Raw genomic sequence first — 17,414 nt, 5'->3', positions numbered from 1 at the left:
AATACAGATACATTGTTGAAACTACAATAGCTCTACAAATCGATCTATTTGTGATGACATGCTGTAAAACCATTTCACAGCTGGAATACATTTGAAGTCTAAAGTAACTGTGCAGTGAAAGTAGGATTCAGCCCACGAGACACAACAACAATGTTAACACTATTAGGACTGATAAAACCTACTTCTCGATGTACAAGATGTGGTAAACATGTCCAGGTTGTTTCTGCATTTACCCAAAAGAAGAGCAGAACAACGGAGCAAAAACTACATTTCCCTGGTTGCAGTGCGCGCTCTAGTTGAAAGGTCGAAGACGTAAAACACATGCTGCCTGGACCCGGGGAATAACAACAAACAGCTGCATTCGCCAAACGTTGACATTTCTTATTTTTCTGTGTTGGTATCGTTGCCCGTTGTTTGCAGACATGTCTGGAAAGGCCAAGGATATCCTGAAGATGGATCTGTATGGTTTACTCGGCATTGAAATCACTGCTACATCGAAAGAGGTGTGTAAATAAGCTAGCTGTTAAGCTAGTTAGCTAGATATAAAGTCGCTATTTTACAGGCGCATTACAGACTGGAGGACGTTATTTTAGTAGACAGCTTACCGGACTGTCTGCTAAGTGAACGTTGAATGTCACAGCAGTTGTGTTTGCAGCAGGAGAGACTGTGTGGCATGTTTGGAGGCTATATTAGCTTGCTACCATGGAGCTTAAAGCAGTGTGAGTGTGTGTTTGTGTGTGTGTGTGTGTTCGTGCATATTAACTAGATGGGTATTTTCTTTCTGTGAACAGAAATGCCAAGTAAGCAAAACGAGGACTGAATTTCTAGGTCCAGTGAATGAGACACATGTAGAAAAAGACATAAACACCGGCTAATGACTGAATGACTGAATGACACAGATGTGATGCACGAAAAGGCCACATGGTGGCGGTGTTGCATCAGTTTAGTCTTTGCCTTAAATTCTAGTGCTGCAATCACTTTTGATCAAGTACCCTGCCAGTTATTTTTCCGAATAAATAAATAATTGATTGGTTAATTAAATGTTAAATTAAGTAAAAGATGCCTGTCACAATTGTTGCACATGTAAAGGATACGTCGCCAAATTGCTTGTTTTGGATGACCCATAGTCCAGAACCCCGAAGATATTCAACTTACAATACTGTTAAACAGAGAAAAGCAGCAAATTATGAGAAATATGGAGTGTATGGCATTTATCTTTAAATATCACAACGGTTGACAATTATTTTCCCTTTGATCAACCGATCGATTAATAGACTAATTATGTCAGCTCTTAATAAATGGATGCATGGATGCATGGATGCTAAATTCATTTTTGGTTTGTAGTCTGCCAAGTCAATGTATGTTCTTTATCTAAAACTAAACCAACATGTCTGATCACAAACATATGAGGCCTTCTCTACAACCCAGGTCTGCTCACCTCTGCACAGTACAAGCAGAATTTAGCCTGAATGACATTTAGTGCCTGCATGGATTTTGAATCGACTCCTCTGTGTTTCATTCCCCAGTCCAGAGTGGTTTACCATAATGTTCTGAATCCCCCCCCCCCCCCCCCCCCCGACCCCCTTTCATCACAGTTTCCAGCATCTAGAATCCACAAGCCCAATGGGAAATTAAAATTGCGGCCCAGAATGAGGGACGAATGTAATTTCTTAATTGGATTTCAAAGTCCTGTCCTCCCCGGAGGATTATCCTGGAGGAAGTTAGCGGTTATGGCTTGGGTAGAACTGAGGCTCCAAAATGCAGAAGGCTGGTTCTGTGAGGTCTGGTGATGGTCGAGAGCGATAGCGAGAGAGAGAGAAAGAGTGTGTGTGTGTGTGTGTGTGTGTGTGTGCGCGCAGTGCACAGAGTCAAAAATCAATCAAGTGTGTAAAGACAGATGTCATCAGATGGGCTACTTATCCCAGTTATTTTACCCGCTGCTGCTCCACCACTATCGGGCATGTTGTTGAGGGGAAGAAGCGCATCCCACAGCCTGTTTATGTGGGCTCTGCCACAGCTTGTAAAACACTGTCTTGACGTAGGAGATTTACGCTCTGCATCTCCTCCTGGTTCTATTTAGCAATCCTTTTCCTCTTATCACTGCTCCTGACCTTCTTATGGGCGTGGCTGGCTGATACATGCTGGAGGAACCGGCATGTCGGAGTCTCTGATTTAATGACTACGGATGACCGGGGGGGGGGTTCTGCTCTATCCCCGTGCGGCGGGAAGCTGACGCTGAAGGCTATCCAGCAGTTAAAGAGTCATTCTCATGCGTATCAGCAGGACTTGGGTAATAACTGCTAAGTGTGTGTACCTACCACAGATTGCTTGATGAGACGATGGTAGCGGTCAAGACCACACAAAATGTGTTGTGGTTTATTCAGCTATACTTGCATTGTAGTGTACCTGATGTGTTGCAGCGTATACGGTTTGATTTAATGCATTGATCTGTGTTCCACAGTTCTTACAGATATTACATACCAGACAAACCTATTTCACATATGATGTAAACAAAAACCAGAATCACAAATGTGTTAGTTTTCAGTTGCAATGTGGTTGAAATCATTAGAACGACAGCACATGGTGATCTAGTCTTGAATCAAGATGTGAAGATGAACTTTTAGTTTGTTTCGTCAGGTTCACCAACACGTGGAAAGTCCATCACAGAGTCTCACTGTTTCTCTTCATTACGTCATTTTCTTATTACTTGTGGTCACATCATCTCTGCCCCGTCTCTGGTTCCCCCTCTTCCGTTTCCCTCAGCTGCACCTCTTATTATTTTCCTCCAGCTGATAGCGTCCCTGTAAATAGCGCAGCGTTTGTAATTAGGGAGGATGGGCCCGTGGCAGGTCAGGCAGCTCATCAGCCACACAGACGAGGGGGCTGCGCTGAGGCTGCACTAGGACTAGTTTGTCAGCTATAATTGCCACCAAAGATTGGTGTAATGAGGACAAGATGTGTGCATGCGGGGATCAAGCGGGTACAGAGAGTCTGTTTTTCACCGGGCACTAACCGTCAGGCTACTGTAGGCCTGCTGCTGTGCTGCTGTGTGATCACTCTGTCCTCGGTTTCTTGGCTCCTCCTGCAAACTAAAGCGTGGGAAATAGTTGACATTTCTGCAAAGGCATGTGACAATCTTAAATAATTTGAATATAAAAAAAGATAGATGTCACAACAGAATCAAATACTAACATGTCTGCTCATATTAGGGGGCAATGGACAGCATCTGGGTTCCTGTGGTTTTCCCTTTACACGGTCCCGAAAAGCTCACGGTGAACTGCACAAAGATAATAACGACAGTAATTGACTAGTCCTTGTAGGAAGATGCCACTCAATCTGAGCGCTCTTATCCAGCACATGTGCTAACCTCTTCAGAAGTTGGCCCGCTTCGGCTTCTATAGTTTGTAGGACCAAAGGGCTTCAGGGTCTTCCAGCATCAATTAAGGCTTGCGTGTTACGGCATCGATGGGAGTAATCATGTATTATTTAACAAAACGGCACTGGAGGCGCAGCGGAGACAAGACGTCGTGAAGGATGCTAGAGGGAGCGAAACAGAAAAGAGAGGAGGAGGAGGGGGAGGGAAAGGGAGGTTGGATAATTAACTGGAATATAGAAAAGTACATGTCAACTAGATCCTTAACTGAGCTGAACTCGGTGAGACAGAGGTGATGACATGCAGCATAGCCGCTCTCCACCAGAACAGCATCAATGATGACAGGTCGTACTTGTCGGCCAGACGTTTTGGTCCCGACAAAGTCAAACATCTGCTGTGTCTCCAGCAGATGTGGAGATGTGTTTATCTTATCAGCCGGCTTCAGGTGACGATGAGCATGAGAAGTAGAGCGGGTGTGAACCCAGGACACGGCGTTATAGCACTTAAAGGACTGTAAGAAATAATGCAGGCTTGTTCACTGTGGTGGATTTTATTGTAATTGAACATTTTGAAGTGTTCGTGAAAGAAAATCCTCCCTGAACTCTTTAGGAAATGGTCAGCAAAGAAATGTACATAGAATTAAAACAGTTTAACACACTGGTACAGACCAATGGTTGACGATACCTTAGAACTTGAGCTTGAGTTTTCGTTTCCTTTCTTGTACCGACCTCACCAAAAAGTCTTTTTGGAGAAATTTGGACAAAGCCCTGAGAGTGTGATGGAGAGCACAGAGAAAAGAAAAAGGGAGAAGGAGACACGGAGGCTAAAAAGGGGAAGTGCTCGGAGGCCAACAGTAAGCATATACTCTACGTGTTTGGCTCCGGTCCACAGCCCCATGTGTCAGTTTCGATCCGTAGGAAGGCTCCGTGCGCCAAGCCGCATGACTACAAATCTAAAAAGGATTTCTAGTCCCTCAAAGCCCTCTCAATGAACCAGGTTCTCATTTACTGGAACTATCAGAAAAATAACCCGATGTTGAGCAAGAGAGAGAGAAGAAAGGACTTGTGACATTTCGGAGCTATCTGAGCCATGGTCGGCTCCAGAGGGTTCACTGTAGGCTGGGTGTCTCAGCTCTGGTACCGTGGACAACAGGCGTTCAGCCCAATGTGCCGGAGCCGACCGTCTCGGAGACTAAAAATGTGAGAGCGTGCAGAAGAGCGGGCATGACTGATTAAGACCGGTGAGAAAGATTACGTCGGTGTGTCTGAGCTCGGATATTTGGGGGGGGGGGGATGTGTGTGTGTGTGTGCCAAATCCTTTAGCATGCAACGCATATGAGCGTGCGCTTTTTTATTTTTGAGGCTTCAGCCCCCTCTGGTTCTCCACGGAAAGTTTCCCCCGCTTCCCTTCTTTCTCCAGAGGAGCAGAGATCTAATGAAAACCACCTTGTCATTAACCGGTCCCTAGAAGGACCAATGAATGGTTAACATTCCAAGCAGTGACCTGGAGTTAAAAAAAATCAGCTATAACCAAAACCTCATATGACATTACAATACTCCGAAGTATTGTTTAGTTTTTTCCACGTCGGTTCTCTGAACCCCCCCGGAAAAAAACCCAGTTTTGGCTGCCTGCCTAAGATATTAATGGCAGCCTTCTCCGATGTGTTATAGACAATGGCACTCTGTTTGTGCATGTTATTGTAACATTTTTTAAAGTTTGAATTAAAGGTGGACTAATAGTAGGCTGCAACCCGGGTCGCATTCATCTTGCTCCCTGGCAGCGGGCCTGAGAATAGCTTGCGGGTAATTCACTGTGGAGTTTGTGCCGAGGTGGTTAGAGTCCATTAACAACATGTCAGACAGACACGAAGCAGAGGATCAGCTCAGGTGTTGATTTGATCCACACAATACAATCTGGGTTTTAAAACAAAATGTAAATGCAGACCACATTTCACCCCCAGTGCTTTCATGTCAGACCGTTACCATTTGTGCCATCATTTCTTTATTCAGACTTTGGTTTTCTGGGCCAAGGACGACAGGATAAAGATAATTGCTACCGAGAGTAAGAATTTTAAATTTCACGTTGCCAAGATCTGTGCTTGAGTGGATGATTCGTTGTCTTTGGGTCCTAATCAACGTTTTCCACTCTACATAACTCTGGGGGTTCTTCTGTTGTTCTCCTAGATCAAGAAAGCTTATCGACAGAAAGCCTTGACGTGCCATCCGGACAAGAACCCAGACGACCCAAAAGCAGGTGAGTGAGCGCGTTGGTGTGTTCACCGTCTCTCCATTCTGAGCCACTGACCTCTTGTCAGTCTCCCAGATGTGTTATTTGCTTATGCAATCTCTGCGTTGTTTTTCTGAAGAATTGGCGTTAATCGTCTGACTTGAGCGGCCATCGTGCTCCAAAACCAGAAAATGAATGCTCTCGAGTAAGCGCTCTCTGCAAGTCGTACCCTGCCAGACGGCCCAGCCACAGAACTTTGTAGGACGTCTAACCAGCGGCCGTCTCTGCTGCCGGCTTTCTAGCCAGACGGGACCAGCCAAACACCACCACCACCACCACCAGCCTTTCCACACTCCATTCCTCTTTGGCTCGAGTCCTTCTGCGGCCTGTCGCCAACCAGCATGTCAACAATTAGAGCAGGAAATCCCAATGTAGCTTTTCTTTTTTGTCGGGAGGGTAAAAAAAAAGAAAAAGAAAAGGCACCTTGGACAAAGGACTGGTCATGAGGCGTGTTTTCAAGTGAGGTTTATGTGGTTTCTGGATAGTTCAATTTCTGATTATGTCAAGAGAAAAAAAAACTGGGAAATTGGTTTGGTGGGTTGAGAGGGATAATGCAGAGGCAGGGGGTCGGTTTCCCTGAAATGGAAAAGAAGTGGTTTGGAGGGCCTCAACACTTGAACCCACACATGGACAGACTCCGTCTCTATCGCACGAGAGCCGAGCAAGTCTTGGGATTTGCTGCTCCTCGGGGGAAGGTTGTACTCATGTAAGAGGTGACTGGGGGGTCATGATTCCTCACTGACTGAAGACCCCCCCCACCACCACCCCCACCACCAATAATATTTCCTCACTTTCCTCAACCCCCCCATGTTGTGACACACTGAGCTGCCTAGTGGGCATGGCAGGCCCCTCCCCCCCCAGTTGGATTTCATTCCAGCCCATTATGTGCGTGTAGGTAACCGGCCTCTCCAGAGCCCCCTGTTAGTGTGCACTGCCAGTCCCCACAGGGAGTAACAGTATCGGTCCGGTAGGCCTCCCATCAGTGAATGATTAGGCCTGTCTAGAATGGTGCAGTAGTGCGGCGGTTATATGATGGAGACTGGGCTTGTGGTCTCCCTGCGTACATTTGTGTGTGTGTGTGTGTGTGTGTGTGTTCGATGACAACAAGGGAGTCAGAGTCATGTGTGGTGATTGCGGCAGTGGCCCCTCGAGGTGCTCTAATGAAAGATAGACCGAGAGGCCAAGGGTCCGCGTCGGAATGCACGTCTGTGTCATTGGAGAAAAGTGTTTTCGTGGCACCTTTTTAAAAGCATAAAAAGTTTGTTTCAGCCCCGTGTCCACGCTTCAGCTTAAAGATATAATGCTGAGCACACTACGCCTCTTTTGGCCTCAGCCCCCTCTAGATGCAATGTTCTCTTGTCTTTCTTCACGCCACATCATCTTCTTTTGTATAACAATTGGCAGTTAATTGTAGCCACACATCCATGTGTGAAATGCAAAAAGAAAAAGTGTTTCCACGTGCATCCAGTAGCTGAATTTTCATTGTCTTCACTTTTTCTTTTCTTTTTTATAGTGGAGCTCTTCTACCAGTTGTCCCAGGCTCTCGAGGTGTTAACTGATGCTGCTGCCAAGGTAAGGGCCACTGATGGCTCCCAACAAGTCATAACTGCTGATACCCACTCTCACAGAGACATGATTCATCCTGGTGTCTAATACTGTTGTCAGGCTGCCTATGACAAGATCATCGCTGCCAAGAAACAAGCAGAAGAGAGACACAGGAAGTTAGATGATAAGAGAAAGAAAATCAAGCTTGGTGAGTCCCTTTCCTACAGCATCTCGAGGCTTTCATTACACAGCAGTTGGGATTGTAAAAGGTTATATTAAATCATTTTTTTGTCAGACGTATTCCAGGTTTAACACAACACCGGCTAATATATTTTGACAGCGTGGTTGGTCCAGCAGGAAATTAAAGAAGAGCAGCTTTTTGCACAGCTTTGTCTGTTTTCACACTTGACTGTGTGTGTGTGTGTGTGTGTGTGTGTGTGTGTGTGTGTGTGTGTGTGTGTGTGTGTGTGTGTGTGTGTGTGTGTGTGTGTGTGTGTGTGTGTGTGTGTGTGTGTGTGTGTGTGTGTGTGTGTGTGTGTGTGTGTGTGTGTGTGTGTGTGTGTTGCTTTGACAGACTTGGAGACCAGAGAGCAACAAGCAGACGCTCTGAGCCAGGATGAGGTGCAAAACACTAGAACACTTGAAGAAGAGGTAAGAGAATTTATAGAAACCGTATGATAAATGATAAATGCACCAAACATAACCTGGGAAAGATGTCGAAAAAATGTAAATACAAAATGTCACTGTGTACTGGGAACAAGGTATTCCAGTGCATCCAGGAATCTCTGAAGCGCGCCCAAGTGTTTTTATTCTGTTCTTCGTCGAATACTCTCTTCTGATTTAGTTGAAATCTTCCAAAGACTTGGGTCGGGAACAAAGGCTGCATATATTACTGCCATATCACTATGATCAGTAAACCCATTAGGTGATATTGCATGACTTGGTGCACTTTGTTCAGAAAGCCAATAATAAATAAAAAATGGTGCGAATGCTTCGAAGGTTGAGTCATGGCCTGTGCTTAATGTGCTAAATGCATATAAATATGTGGCCACGTGCCTTGTGGGAGAGGAGGTAACCAGTAGGTGGCACTGTTCCATTTTCTTTCTCATCTCAAGGGATTGTTGCCTTAATGGAAGAAATCAAATGGTCTGCACACTTTCCTGGAAACACAGAATAGCAGACAGTGTGTATTATAAGTGAAGAAGAAGAAGAACAAAGATTCATAACTCGCTGTGTCTGCCTGAGCACGTTACTGTATATCGCATGTGTTTCTACCAGATAGCCCGTTTGAGAGAGGAGGGATCCCGGCAGCTTGAGGAGGAACAGAGGCTCATCAGGGAGCAGATCCAGAGAGAGAGAGAAGCACAGCAGCAGCAAGCGGGAGACGGACGTATGTACACTTTCAAGATTTAACCCGAGCCAAAGTCTGCTCCGGGTCCGGGTTAACCGAACCGGTTCAGCGCAGGCCCGTTCTGCTCGGATGAATCCAGTTTGATCCAGTGAAGTCCTCTCACAATCCTGAAAAACCTCCGCTGAGTGAACCCCTATGTTTCCCGACCGTCACACTGTCAGTCAAACCACAGCAGTCACCAGGCTCCCAAACAATAAAAATAACTGAATGTATTTTTGAATTTATGTTTTGCACTTTGAAGAGGTCTATTTTAGTTTCTTGGCAGTAAGAAAACTGGTAACAGAGCAATGCCAAGCACCACACACACACACACACACACACACACACACACAGTTTTCCATCTAACTTCTAACCGCCTGATAATACTTTTGCTTTAAAGCGAGAGTGTCTCCATTTCGGAGACATGAAAAAAAAAAAAAAGCGAGACTCTTGTAAAATAAGACCATAGAAGTGTGTGTATTTAAGGGGAAGTACTGATTCTTGGCCCTGGACTTCGATCCATTTTTGTGGCTGGACAATTACTTATGCATCGTCAGCTCGTCTTTTGAGTCTCCTCCATTTGCACGCAGTCAGGCCTCCCCAGCCCTCCACTCGATCAGTGCTCTGTCTGTTCTCGAGAGGCACTCGGTGGATCATCAGCCTGCACTCGGGGCCTTACCTCTACCATACGACAGACAGAAAGTGCTGATCTGATTGAGTTGACGGCTATCTCGAGTGCCGCGTTTCTTTCCTCAACAAAACAATTGTTTCCTTGTCTTTTCACTTCACTTATCTTATTCCCCTCTCGTGTTCTTTTTCTTTCATCAGATTCAGGAGGGGAGAGATGTTTTAAGAGCAATCTGACCCCCAAATTGAAGGTAAGGCTTGCGGCTATGGGCTTCTAGTCAGTGGACGATACGGAGAGGTCAGGATGAGGGTTGCAGCTCGTAGAGTAACGCCGAGAGATGGAAAAACAGGAACGGCTCCATCTGAGTGAAAGTGCAGGCGGAACCTCAACGGGGGTTTTTGACAGAGCCTAAGACATTTTGTAATTCATTATTTTGGAGGCCACAAACGCTGTCTCACCACTGAGCGCACAGGCTGTTCTGACGCCCATTCCTCCAGAGTCGGCCTGACGTCCTCAGGAGACCTGTAACGATGCCAAGAGAGAGCTTATTATATTTCCTCCTGGAAACGGCCGAGCCTGTGCATATTAACGGACACTGGGGATGTTAGCTAATGTGTTTAGACATTAAATCTGGTTTTAAAAGTTGATAGCCATCTAGTGCAGCAGCGTATTCCCCGACATTTGTGTGTTCAGTTAGAAAAACAAACAGCAGCCGTAAGACTGACGTTATCACGGGTCACGTTCTTATGTCGTCTCTACACTCAGATTGAGAACAACGTTTTTCCTGTCCGGTAAAAGTAATGTATCTTTAACCCGATTCTAAATGATATGGCATTACAGGAGATTATTTAACATTCTCAACATTAATAAAGCAGCAAACTACTGTTTGCTATGTAAAGGTTTAGTGGAGTAATATGTCTACCTGAGCAGAGGACGAGGTCGCTCTCCCTCTGTGTGTTTTGTCCGAGCTGCTCCGAGCTTTGTTGACATAGCCGGAGCCAGCCGCGGCGCTATTAGTGCACGTGGGCGTGCCACACTGGCTTGCTCGGTTGTTAGCGCTGTTAGCACCTTTTAGCTTTGAGCTGCTAGCTCGCCGTCGCCATGTTGAGAGCTGTTGAGAGGCAATCAAAATGCTCCCTTTCCCATATGTTGCACCTTTAAAGATTAAACCTGATTTTTAGATTGAACACATCTCTGGGACTATTAGACAATAATTTGATACACAATCTTGTTGTCTTTTGCGTAGGCTGTTCATCGGAGCCGACTTTATTATTGTCACTCTTGGTGTTGTGCTTTATTCTGTGGAGCTATAGTTCAGCAGGTCATCCTGTGTTTTTTGGTCCAGGACTCCGTGTGTTGATTCTTAACATTGTAGCTTTCCAGCAGTCACCTTTTGGTATGGATGGAAGTTGACTGCAGGTTTCACAGGTGGTGCCAGGGTGATGTTCCAAGAGTTTAACAAAGTCTCTCTCCCATAGCTCCAGCCTGTCCTGATATGCTAGTCTGTGTGTTATCACTGCCAAGGTTACTTGGCGTACTTTGTCTCATCAGTCTAATCGATCGTGCTCTACTGCATACCGTGCACTTCTTTTTTTTTCCTCGTGACTAATAAAGGCCTCTCCTTTTTGTCTTCTTTCTCATTCTAGTTAAAGTGGAAGTGTAAAAAAGACGACGAGACGAATGGAGGCTACTCTCAAGACATTCTTTTCACACTCCTACAAAAGGTACACATCCTAAAAATGTAAACAAGTACTTCCACAATGTTACAGCAAAACATCTATCCTCTCACACAACAGAGTATCAGTAAGGTACCATTTTGGATTGAATAATATAATTAAATAACCTCTTTATTATATCCGTTTTAGGACATTGTAGGCAGAGTTTTAAATTAATGAGCAAGACTGCTTCACACGAATTCTGCATTAATGTGATGAAGTATAAATGTGAGGAATATAATCGACTGACAATGAAATGTTCTTGAAATTCAATATATAAGGATAAATAATATTGAAATATAAAATTCCACGAATTGTGTAACGACCAAAGCAGAGCTCCGCAGTAACAAACTTGCCTGCAGAGTCCGGCCGTATTTGAGGTCTGCATGACATCAGCGCTGTAGATTGTTTTATTCTTCCCCTTAAACGAGGCCCATTAAGTTTTGTTGCTGTGAAAGTGCTGAGGGCAATGCTGTAGTGCCCTTTTAAAGCCATGCACGCCATTGTTTGTGCCCCTCTTACCAGGTGATTGAGCAGTGCCAAGGGAGGCATTAGGAAATGTGCTCTTCTCATGCAACCCAGTACCACCTTACGCTCTGATCCGTCACAGGGGGCTTTTGTTGGGGGCATAGGTTGGCCTGAAATGAGGAGAGGGCAAGTGTCAGTGACGTCAAGCTGGCCGTAAAAAGGCGTATGAATTGCTCCTTTGCACGAACTCAATCAATATGGCTCCAGGCAGGAGGGCTGTGTCATCATAAATACTGTGGAAGAAAAAAAAAAAAAAGTGTTGTTGTTCCTTTTTTAAATTCTTAAGCATAGGGAGCACATTTCGGGGAAAGCTTGTGTTTGAGATGGCAAGCTCCAGTGAGTGACAGTTAATGTTTTGGGCAAGTCAAAATAGCACCGCTGTGTGGGAAAGTGTGCTACGTGTGTACTCGTGCGTACGTACGTGTCCAGACTTGTGTACTTTGGCGGCTAAAAATAATTTGTTGATTTAAAGGGGAACAAAACATGTTAAAATCATTTCTATTCTATGAAACGGGCCTTCTGAGAATCTCTTTTGTCACTGTTGGCTTGCTCCAGAATGTCCTTCGTAGATATTAGCATTCCTGGACTTTCCCGTTCCCAGAAAGCTACATTTTTACAGGATGAGATTCTCTAAGGCCACGTCCATCCTCCTCCTGTCCCACAAGGCCCTGCGTTAGGCGGGGAGAGGTTTCAGACAAAAGGCCTCAGTTATAAATGATGAAGAAAACCCTGAGGGATTAAAAAAAAACAACGTTGCTCTGCTATCGGCTGCCTTCAGTAGGGATCAGGTTTTTGTCTCCCCTGCTAAAGCGGGTTTCTACTCTTCCTCCTCTTCTCGGACAGAGATGTGGGAATGCCTGAGATGCTCTTTGCCCGGCTCCCCTTTGTGGCCAACCTTTTCTTCCTGTTTTGATTTGTGGCAGGAAGTTGGATGAGAGACACGTCTACTTTCAGCTTTCATCAATTGCACAAGGAATAGCTAAAATGATCCATTATTGCCTCTTGTCTCACTTTTGTACATGATGTTCACTGCAGTATTACTAACTCAGGCCCAAACACACAAACCCTATCATTAGAGTTTAGTTTTAATAACCAAACGCACATTAAATCCTAACTTTTATTCCAGAAGTCTTTTATATTCACCCGTGTTTTCAGTTCTTCAGTCTGCATATGCTTCATGTTTTCATGCGTATGGGTTTCGCTGTGAAAGGAAGTACTAATATGAATGTTCTGCATCTCTCCTCTTCCTCCGGTTGACTTTTCTTTTCTTCTCCCGTTTCTTACCTCTAGTATGGGGATGTTTCGAATGTGATCGTATCGAGTAAGAAGAGAGGAAGCGCTGTGGTTGAATTTGCGACCGTGAGAGCAGCTGTAAGTACCCAACTCTTCCCCGGTCAGTGTCCTCATTCTGTTTGTTCAATTCTAGACATCTTCAAAACAAGACATTTTCATGCAGCCACATTTGTTTACACACTTACTCTCCTCAAAGTCTCTGGTTACCTGCTGAGTTTGGTTATTATGAAGAGTGACGCCTGTCATAGATTTCCCAGCCGCAGGACAGTTTCTGCAACCTAAACTAATGTTTCAGTCATTCTGTAGCGTGGAGTTCTCTGCGCTGATGGGAACCATTGGACGGAAGAACTTGAGCCGCTTCATTGTTCCACACTGTCTGGATCCTCAGGCCCTTTGTCTTGATGGTGTACTATTTTGTTGGTGTTTCCTCCCCACAACGTGTGGTTTCCCTGCAGAGAGCATGCCTGCCAGTCTAAAGGGATCTGGGCACAGGTTCTGTGGTTTCTGTCTGTCCAACTCCAGGTCCCAGTCTTGCTCTGGGAGTTGGCCCAGTTACAATCCACCGTTGTCCTTGTGTACATGTGTTCTTCATATTTATATAATACCCAGGTGTAAGAAGGATACAACACACTTTCTTACAGCTATCAGGACACGGAGAGTGTTTTTTTTGTCCTAATAAAATACCGATAGAGAAACATAACTTCAAAGATCCACTCATAGAACTTTTTTTGTGTTTTTAGGAGCTGGCAGCTAAAAATGAAATTGGCCTGAGTAAAAACCCTTTGAAGATTTCGTGGCTCGAAGGACAGCCCGAGGTTATTGCTCCAGCATCTCAACCTGGCCAGTTCATGTCCTCACAGGTACCAGTACAACCATTCTTTCTCTCTCGTAAAGCATGTACACAGCTTCCAACAACAATACTATTGCCTAAACACTGTCCCACAAAGAGAAGTATGCAAACCTTTTTAGAGGTTTTATTTTTGTGTCAGTGGTGTGAGTCTTGCACCAGTGCTTGCAACTCCCCTTGCATGCTCTAGAACAAAGTGTTTGGTTAAATGGGCCTCAGTTTATTTGATTTGGAGAGGTGAGGCGCTGGCCTGGGACTGGCCCACAGCCCCCGGTCGGCTACTCATTAACAGGCCTGACCTGGGTGACCCCAGGAATGCTGCGCTTCACATAGCGGCACAGAAGAAGCAGTGTGCGATAATGGTAGCCTGGCACGTGAGTCTGACCAAATGTCCGCATTGGTGCCAAGTGATTGGTGCCTTTGTCTGTATATTGATATAGCATAATATAAGTTCTTTTTTTTTAGATTTTAATTTTGCTGCACAAATCCAAAATGCTTCACTGACAAAAACACGTTCCCTTTGATGTGTAAGTGTTGCTTCTTGTAAAGTGAAAATCACAGTAGTCCGTACTGCAACCTCAACTTCTTTTAATTGATTTTGCACGCCTGATATTTTGTCTTCAGCTGCCAGGCCACATTCACACACCAGAGGCACATCAACTCTTTTCCTGTTCGAGAATAATCTAATTTCAGCCGAATCCGCTGAGAATCTCCCAACGTTTTTCTTCGTTGTCATTCGATTAGTATGAAGTCATGTTTTTTTTACCCACCGTGTCCATTTCACCTCTCCGATGTTATGATCTTTACCTGTGAGGGACTTCAGCTCGGTAGACTCTTTCTACTTGTTTGTGTCTCCAGAGCTGCTGCTGAACTGGGTTTCACCCCTAAACTCGGTGCGGTGTCTCAGACCCCCTCGTCAAGGCTAGCATGTGAGACTCGGCCTGCACACTGGGACTTGTCATACTAATCTCTTTAAATGTTATTATGGTAACCCGGGTCGCCTTACAGATATCCAAAGCTGATTGCTTCATACTTTTTTTTTCTTTTTGTCCTGCACCTTTGGCCGGGTAATTTTCACATTAGCCCTCAGCGAGAACAGTTCTTGCTCAGGAGGCCCCACATTACATAATGGGTGAACCAGTGTAGATATTAGTAATGTTGTCCCCCATCTGGCCTTTTTTGAGAAAGAGTGATGGAGGTTATAAGAAGCCAGAGCCTTGGAGGTCCTTCTCCCCAGACTCTATTTGAAATCTGAAAATCTGATTCCTCTCCTGTTGTCTATCCCTCCATTGCAACCCCACACCAGCCAGCTGCAATCACAAAGGAGCAGCTTGGTCAAGGACTTGCTTCTTTAACCTCATCAATCCAAACATGGAGCTCAGAGAGTCAGGGTCTCACTACAGGGAGCTCAGAGATGGAGACGTATGACTTCAGCCTCAGTTCCAGTTTACTGGGGGCACAAGTTCCCCTTAAGACCCCCCCGCAGGGTCCAGAGACCTTGTCCATGAATTATGAGGCCCCCCCACTGCATTCCTCTATTTATACTCGCGCCCAATTAAACAAATTTGTAAATAGTAAAGGGCCACATCTTCCATCTTCCAGACCGTGTGGAATTGCTCCCCATGCTCCTGACTTTCAATTTTGAACCCCTCTTTTGGGATCTAGTTTCATCTCTAGATGTTATTTTGTTGTGTCGTTACCCTTTGACATAATAAACTGTCAAAGTGACAGATTGGGATATGGGTATGTTTATGAAAGAAGTGCTGAGGTCATTTACTATTGTTCTGTGCACGGTTGCAAATCTCAGTGAATTCTGAATGAGTCACGGTGCCCGACTGAACATAAACGCTTGTTTTTTTTGTGGCGTATAATTGTGGCCTGTGTGCTAACAGAAACACTGCAGGGCTCATATACTGTACATGTAAGTGCAGTGTTTAATGAGAGCTGTAAATGGCTGCTGTATCAATATTTGATTTCACAGAGTCTGACTAATGATTCACGACTCGCCTTCCAGACTGTCTTGGTTAAAGGAATCGCTATCCAACCATTTGTTTTTGTGCCGCTGGAGAGATTATTCCGTTTATTGCTCAGTTTAACATACCATATTATTTAACATGAACCCATCATAAAGGATTTGTATTTGAGCGTTGCAGCTCTGCTTCTTCCATCTCGAGCTGGAGAGTCATCACAGGCTTGTCACGAGACAAACCAGATGCAGCAGATCAGCTATTCTGGGATTGTTTTTCCAGCCCGCCGGTTTGCTAGTGCTCGAAAAGTGCACTCTCATCTAAAATAGCCCCCGAGTCTGGAAGAGAAGCATTGTGTGTTGCCGTGCTTTTGGCACAGTCGACCCCGGTCAGACCGCTCTCTGATTGGAGATAAGGGACTTCTGTTTAGGGAGACCACCGGGCTTCTGTATTTTGTTGTGATCTGACCCGAAAGGAGGACATGATAATGTTATTATTATTGGTTAGAACTTGATATTAATATTATGTGTCAGGTTTGATCGGATATAATAAATAATTATGATGATAAATAATAATCAATTTGATTTAATAGCACCTTTCATGGCACTCAAGATGAAATGAATCATACAGTACAATAAACAACAGAGCATGGTTCAGCAATGAGTTAACACTCTGAAGCCGACGGTCTTAAAGCGAGAGTGAGGTGACTGAGTAATGCTCAGTGAGGTTAGCCAGTTAAAACTAGTATGGCAATTTTGGAAGGGGTCCCTTGACCTCTCACCTCATGATATGTGACTGAAGATGGGTTCCATGGGTACCCACGAGTCTCCCCTTGACAGACATGCCCACTGCTAATCCCAGGCTGTTTTTTGCATGTAGTGTAGATGTGTTTCTTTTCTAAAAAGGTGAATTTGAATACTGGATGATTTGCATATTTCATGAATTAGGTGTGACTGGAAAGACTCTTGTGGAATCAATGAGCCCGTTTGTATTAATATGTGGTGATGTTAGTCTCCATAGCAGACATTTCATGTAGTGAGAACATTGACGTCGCTGTATAAAATAAAATGCTGTGACTTCTAGAATAATCGCAGCTTCATAAAACTTTAGATTATAAACTAGACACCAAGGGCATTTAGAAGATGTGTGGCTTTCCTACGTATAGTGACAATGAGGGCTTTCTGAGCAGTTTTCAGAACACAAGTACTTACCATCCAATCACCCAAAAATGCAATTCCTGCAGAAATCTCCAAATGTTTTTTCTATGATGTTCATCAAGTATTGATTTGGTATTTTGAGTGGAATATATATTTTTTAAAATTTAGCACCAAATCTGTGTAACAAAGGATATCAACCCAAAAATTGCTGCAACAACTTAATTACTACTTTTACACTTTCACAATTTCTTTTCATTCATCTTTGGGTTCCCAGCTTTCAGATGACGTACACCACGTCTATGTGACATTTACTGTTGACCTGCCGTCTTCCCCTATAGATCCCCCTTCCCCCCTTTTAAAAGACAAAAACTGGGTCATGTGGGTCTCTAACAGTTCAATACTGTAGTATAAATCTTGGCAGAATATCAATATTCAATTGATATCGTGATATAAGACTAGATATAGTCTCATTTCGGTCTCATATCACCATATAAAAGGACAGCTTTTAAGGTCTGTAAAGGAGTCCAGTATGCCGATGTGTGGCCCTGGCACCCATTGTGATGAGGTTGATGGCTGGTGGTGCCAGTAGACCAGCTGATGAAGACTGCAGGGAGCGAGGGGGGGGGGGTTAAACCGAGAGAGACAGGCGGTGCACCTCATAACACACGAGGTTGGAGTCGTTGGT

The 17,414-nt window shown here is 44.6% G+C and overlaps 1 protein-coding gene across 1 annotated transcript in view; it reads left to right on the top strand.

Annotated features, from left to right (window-relative positions):
- The first annotated feature begins 317 nt into the window (after positions 1-317).
- The window catches only part of dnajc17 (DnaJ (Hsp40) homolog, subfamily C, member 17), a 30,490-nt gene continuing 13,393 nt past the window's right edge, over positions 318-17,414 (top strand). Inside the window, exons 1-10 of the mRNA XM_079174401.1 lie at positions 318-503; positions 5,557-5,626; positions 7,173-7,231; positions 7,325-7,412; positions 7,779-7,855; positions 8,483-8,594; positions 9,423-9,472; positions 10,869-10,946; positions 12,756-12,836; positions 13,499-13,618. Coding sequence (XP_079030527.1) covers positions 423-503; positions 5,557-5,626; positions 7,173-7,231; positions 7,325-7,412; positions 7,779-7,855; positions 8,483-8,594; positions 9,423-9,472; positions 10,869-10,946; positions 12,756-12,836; positions 13,499-13,618 — 816 coding nt within the window. The 5' untranslated portion in view covers positions 318-422. The remainder of the gene's footprint in view (positions 504-5,556; positions 5,627-7,172; positions 7,232-7,324; positions 7,413-7,778; positions 7,856-8,482; positions 8,595-9,422; positions 9,473-10,868; positions 10,947-12,755; positions 12,837-13,498; positions 13,619-17,414) is intronic.

This window comes from Pholis gunnellus, assembly GCF_910591455.1.
Source record: "Pholis gunnellus genome assembly, chromosome: 15".
Taxonomy (NCBI): Eukaryota; Metazoa; Chordata; class Actinopteri; order Perciformes; family Pholidae; genus Pholis; species Pholis gunnellus.
The sequence above is the reverse complement of the archived record's forward strand: the minus strand, read 5'-3'. Positions and strand labels throughout refer to the sequence as shown.